General features: G+C 44.8%; 1 protein-coding gene across 1 annotated transcript in view; it reads right to left on the reverse strand.

Annotated features, from left to right (window-relative positions):
- GAB1 (GRB2-associated binding protein 1) overlaps window positions 1-6118 on the reverse strand; it is a 34033-nt gene that overhangs the window by 20500 nt on the left and 7415 nt on the right. Inside the window, exons 2-3 of the mRNA XM_009072050.1 lie at window positions 4995-5208; window positions 2608-2688 (exon numbers count right to left, since the gene is read on the reverse strand). Of these exons, the coding sequence (XP_009070298.1) occupies window positions 2608-2688; window positions 4995-5208 (295 nt within the window). The remainder of the gene's footprint in view (window positions 1-2607; window positions 2689-4994; window positions 5209-6118) is intronic.

Genomic DNA, 6118 nt, shown 5'->3' on the forward strand with positions numbered 1-6118 from the left:
GCTGGATTTCGCTGAGTCGCCATGAGATCTACACCAAGATGGCAAGATTACAACAACCTCGATGAACACACGGGAGAACAAACCTCACAAATAGCAAACATTTAAAATGTAAACCACTGAAAGCTCTATCAGCCTCTTCCTGTTTTGTACCTCTTTACTCCAGGAGATGCAGGAACTCAGATATTAGACAAAGAGTAGGACTTAAGGATCCTAAGTCACGACACACATCCAAATCCATGCGTGTGGAACACACAACTGTGGAGCTCTACCAACAGCTCCACGACAGCTGATGTTTCATAAAGCAAGTGATTTCCACAATGCCAATTTGGAGCAGAGTTTGCTTGAGCAGTGGAGGATTTTTTTATACTGCAAACTAGGAGCTTTTTAAAGGTACCATTAAAGGTAAAAATAAGTCCCTCAGCTCTTGGGTTTACAACACTGACAAAATGTGAAGAGGAAAAACATGACTACTTGTAATGTCCTTAAATGTGTGCCTGAAGTTATGGTGACCATATAAAACTCCTCAGAAATACATAAAGGAGAGATAAGAGATAAGAACTGAAACAGGAGGAAGAGAACATGCTCTTCGAGGGGGGAAAAATCCATAGGTTGCACGTACAACAGTGCTTTTGTCTTGAATGCAAATTAAGGCAGAGCTGTTAGATAAAGCTGCACAGGAGTTTAGCTTTGATTTCTGTGAAATGCTTTCAGGAGAACAGCACTCACTAGTGCTGGTACCAACCTCTGCCAGCAAACCTGCACGGAAAGCAAACACACTGCAATCACTTCATTTCCTTGGTAAAGCTCCCCAGTTACTGTGCTCCAGGCAGAGGAATTCTGTCACCACTCTGGCTCCTGGCTTGAGTGAGGCAGTGGCAAAACACTAACACAGGTGGAGTTAGCAGCCCAAACACTTCTGGGCCCATCACATCATGACACTTCCTACTTTCATTACCACAACACCATAACGTTGTGTTAATTTACAGGTGTAAAGAGCTCAGCATGAGTGTGCACCAGTGAACACCTGCTCTGCTGTTCTTGCTGAGCTCTAGGAAGCAACTGCACCACACAGTCCCAAACCTTTAGAGGAATAAAATATATGGACTACCATAAAAAGCATTTTCCTCCGTATTAAATCATAGGATCATAGAATTTTAGGGGTTGGAATGGAGCTTAGAGATGACCCAGCCCCTGCCCCTGCCCTGGGCAGGGACACCTCCCACCAGAGCAGGTTGCTCAAGGCTCAGCCAACCTGGCTGTGAACACTGCCAGGGTTGGGGCAGCCACAGCCTCCCTGGGCAACCTGGCACAGGGTCTCACCACCCTCACAGGGAAAACTTCTGACTAACATCTCACCTAACTTTCCCTCTTTCAATTTGTGCCCATTACCCCTTGTCCTGTCCCTGCAGCTCCTAACACAGATCCCTCTGCAGCTTCCCTGGAGCCCCTTCAGCTCCTGGAAGGTGCTCTGAGGTCTCCAAACAATTCTCTTAGAATCATAGATCATCGAGTCCAACCCTACCATGGTTACTAGACCATGGCACCAAGTGCCACATCCAGTCTCATCTTAAACACCCCCGGGGACAGTTGATCCAGCACCTCTACAGTGACGGGGGAAATGGAGACTGTGTGAAACCATCTGTTTCCCCTAGATATCCATCTAAACCCAATGAATCACTCCCAAAGTGCCTCTCTGCCACTCATCAAGGGAACTGACATGATTAGCTTGGCCTGGACATCTGCAGTCAAGAAAAACGTCATTCACCTAACCAAGTGGTTACCCCGGGGCAGGGGTTGGGAATAGATGATGCATAAGGTCCATTCCAACCCCTAAGATTCTATGATTCAATGACTTCTTCACTTCAGGAGTTTTCATTTCTCCCATGCACTTTAGCACAGCTCAATAAAAAAAAAAAAATCAATTGGATTAAACATTTCATTAACAATTGGTTATTAAGGTGAGTATTAATGGATTTTTTTACACCTCTGTTTACAGCAATGGCAAAGCTGGATCTCACCCTGATAACTCCTCAGTTTACAAGCAGAGGATGACTATGACATGAATTCAGTGTTATGATATCTGCAAATCATGCCAAGGGGCCAAACCTTCCCTTACTCAGTGCTAGGACTGGACATCTCTTTCCATGTGTGGAGAGAAGAGACTGCACAGCCTGTTGATCTAGAGGGACTGGGCATATACCACAAATACCCAGGAAAAAAGTTGAAAGAATGTTTTAGTCTGAGAGGTAACCATCCCATCTGTGCACATGCTGTGTTCAGGCTGGCATGACCACTCCTCCCTTTCAGCTGATTCTTTTCCCATCCACAGGAATCAATGGGACTGATTAACCAGAGTGTTATGAAATAAGTGGCAGCAGAACTGCTCCTGTGTGCCAGCAACATGGGACAGAAAACACAGGACAGACATCAATACATAATCACTCTGCTCTCTTTGCAGAGTATGGACACCAAAGTCACCTAGCTTTGTGTTAGAACTCACTGAACACCATGCAAGATGCATCTCAACCAACCAATATTTTCAGGCAAGTTAATGGCTCTGGGATTAATCTCTCACACACGTTCCAAGAGTGGCTACTGTTCACTCACTGCAGTGGAAGCGTTTTGCTTTCAAAGTCTTCCAGTAGCAGGTATTCCTGCCCTTCTTCCGAGAGAAAGGCTGACCCTTGGCTGCTTCACAAGCATGGGAAAGATGAGGAAGACAGTGTTTAGCATTTCAGTACACTCCAGAATGGGCCAGAACAATAAGGGGTTGAAAACAGCCTTTGGCTGCATTTTCTGATCTAGGATCCCAACACAAACCTTAACATCTCACTAAATGCCACAGGGAGACAATGCTCTGTCTCAGTCAACAGTGACCAGAGCACAGAAGTATTTCAGACAAAAAACAGCCTGAGTGTTACAGCTGCAATCGCTGCATCCCAGGTACCATGCCAATGTTTAGCTGAGTTAAATATTCCTACAAAGCCAGAATTTATTTAAATCATCTCTACACTCCCAAAGATTTTGTTCAGTTCTTTCTCAGTTCACTTGGCATTTTACCTCCATTGAACCTTCTGCCTTTCCCAGTATTTTCTGGCAAAGATGGACTCTACACTTTGCCACACTTTGTGTCCCATTTTATGGTCTTCTCAGCCTCTATTTAACCCACACACCACATAACTGTGGTCAGAAAGCCAATTACACATCCCAGCCTTCATCATTCCTAGAAACAGGCTTCGTGTGGTGGTGTCAAACCTCCACTCTATGTCTCTCCCAGAGGCAAATGCTCCTCAGACCCGTTTCTGATGGTGCAGAGCACTGAATCAAGTCAAGACTCCTCTGCCAAGACACTCTGGAAAGGAGACCACACTTGTAAAAGCTTATGGCAGAACAGTGCCATTCCTCTTGGGCACTACCAGCTTCTAAACATCACTGAACACTGAAGCCTTCAGCAGTGAGGAGGCAACACTGGGTTTGCCCTTCCCCTGCAGGAGGTTTTGGGGCACACCACACTGCCTGTGACCTGCACATTCCATACTCTGGGGGAACTGTGGGCTCACTCCTCTGTTTTGTAAGGAAGATTGTAAAAGGTGGATACTTTTCTACCATGTAATCATCAGTAAATGGAGCAGGAAACTCCTCAGGCATAACAGAGCAAGATGAAAACGCCAAGGGAGTGCAGAGCACATGGCCCAGGTAAAACTGGCAGAGCATCAAGGTGCTGATGAAGAAGGTACTGACCCTAAGGAAGCATGTGAAACACACATGAAAACACATCCAAAGGAGCTTTCCTCAGCCTTCCAAGTACTCCTCTGCAGTCACAAAAATAACATGGTGCTTTGTTTATTTTCCTGGAAATATCCCAGCAGCTTTGGTTTAAAATCACTGCAGAAAAGCAGCTTGCCAGGGAGATTTATCAGTGCTCCCACAGAACACTCAGGGCTGGAAGGGACCTCTGGAGATGACCTGCTCCAGCTCTTCACATAGTTCTGAGCAAAGCCCTTCAAAACCAGGTGAGGCTCCTCAGGAGCTTGTCCAGCCAAGCAGTTCATTTGTTGATCTTTTGGATTCATTTAAAATAACCTTTATAAAGAGGACAGAGATTCCACTCTGTCCCTGCACAGCCTAGTCCAGGAAGGGCCATCACAAGCCATTCTGGCAAAACAGAGTGATATTTCCCAGACAGCTCCCATGAATATCATGTCCTCCTATGCAGGAGGTGCTGTGCATTTATTTCAGTTAGAAGTGGCAGTTGGGAGAAACAAAGAGACCGTTAATTCAGTCGAAGTTCTAAGTTCTCCTCTTCCATTTCCTACTGAACACTTCTCTGGAGAATCAACTGTGTAGGTACTCTTTGATTCAGTACAGAATAAATCCTATTTGAGCTTGCTTTTAAAGACCTGTTCCTTGGGAAAAGTTAACATTCAGGATATGGAAATTGAGTGGTTTCAGCCTCCTGCACTCTTAGCTATCATAAAACAACTGGTTTTAACTCTTGCTGGCAAGTCTGACCCATGCTAGGAATAGTGAACCTCAGTGACATGGTAACCTGGCAGGTGATAAATCCCTTCCATGAAAGCTTGAACTGGCAAAACTGGGGCACCAAAGACAAAGAGAGAAAGGCTAAATTCCCCCAGTTTCTTCTAGTCCTAAACTGAAATAAACACAGCAGATTGTGGCTAAAGAAAAAAGTTCCTCTCTGCCACACTCCACTCCAAGCTCCGATGAAACGCTCGCATCACTGTGTTATTCTGATACCTCCTGTGGACAACTGCTGTCCACACTTTTGGCCAAGGCAATGTGGGTCTACCACTGATCAAACAACTGACCATTGCTGCATAAAGTTCAAGCACAGAAAGAAGTCACAAGCAGCTTCCTCAGGTGGATTATGCACGTCCAAATGCTCGATGCCTCAGCAATCAAAAGGTGCTTCTAGCACAACTTTCTTGGCCTGTAATACAAATAAGTGTTATGAAGAAACGAAAGCCACTTACCTCATAGGTTCAGGTTTTTTACTTTGACAGTTTATTAGCAGTAAGTAGTCTTGAGGATCTTCTTGACCAGAGGAAGACTCCAGTGGGGGGATGTTAATGAGGCGATAAGGAGATGGGAGGGAGGATTCTGCTTGAGAGGAAGGAGGTGAAGTGTTGATGGGCAAGGGGAGCTCAGCAGATGGTTGTAAAGAACTGACTGGTGGCTTCACAGCGTCTGCAAAAACAGAAGCAAAGCCTTCTTTATGCAGTGAAGGAAAGGTCTTTCAATACTACCAAAAGACAACTATGAACAGAGGAGGAGAAAAACCTCCTCTGTGAAATCCAGGGACACCAGAACCTCTGGATATTGACACATGTTTCAGAGCATTTAAATTCACAGATAAATCTTTCTATCTTCAAACTGCAATCAGTGTCTGAAGTATGCCTTGGAAACTGAGGTTATGCTTTGTTTAATGACCTATTTAACCTGCTTTCTGTCACAGAATGAACGGAGGTGCTGATAGCTGCAGTACCACAGCTAAAAACACAAATGTGTTGTTTCAGTCAGGAGCAGACAAAGGCCCAGAAGTTAGTACTTTAATATGGCAACCTGAGTCAGCACTGGCAGGTACTCATCCCTTTTGACCAAGGTCACTCCAACACTTGAGGTGAGTCACCAGGCAAGAACTGGCCACTCTCAATACCTGAAAAGCAACAGGGAAAACATTGTTCCTCACAGCTAGGGACATAATGCAGAGGTACAACAGGTACCATGTCCCACCAAGCCCCTAACTACACAACCCAATTTTCATTGCAGTGCAACAAAAGAAGCAATTGTGGTTGAGATTGTGGTTTCTGGTTTGTTCTTGTTTTGTTTTGGCTTGGTTTGGGTTTCTTTTCCTCTGTGTGTGTGAAGAGGTGTGGTATTGTTGTTTTTTTTAAATTACCTTATCTTTGTAATTCTTATCCACTTCCTATCTATGTATATTCTAAAGTAACTGACTAATTAATTATCTGGGAGACTAGAAAATATTGACACTGTCAAACATAAGATTCACAGGATTTTAGGGGTTGGAATGGAGCTTAGAGATGATCCAGCCCTAACCCCCTGCCCTGGGCAGGCTCAGCCAACCTGGCTGTGAACA

The sequence above is a fragment of the Acanthisitta chloris genome, unplaced genomic scaffold (genome assembly GCF_000695815.1).
Source record: "Acanthisitta chloris isolate BGI_N310 unplaced genomic scaffold, ASM69581v1 scaffold18473, whole genome shotgun sequence".
NCBI lineage: Eukaryota > Metazoa > Chordata > Aves > Passeriformes > Acanthisittidae > Acanthisitta > Acanthisitta chloris.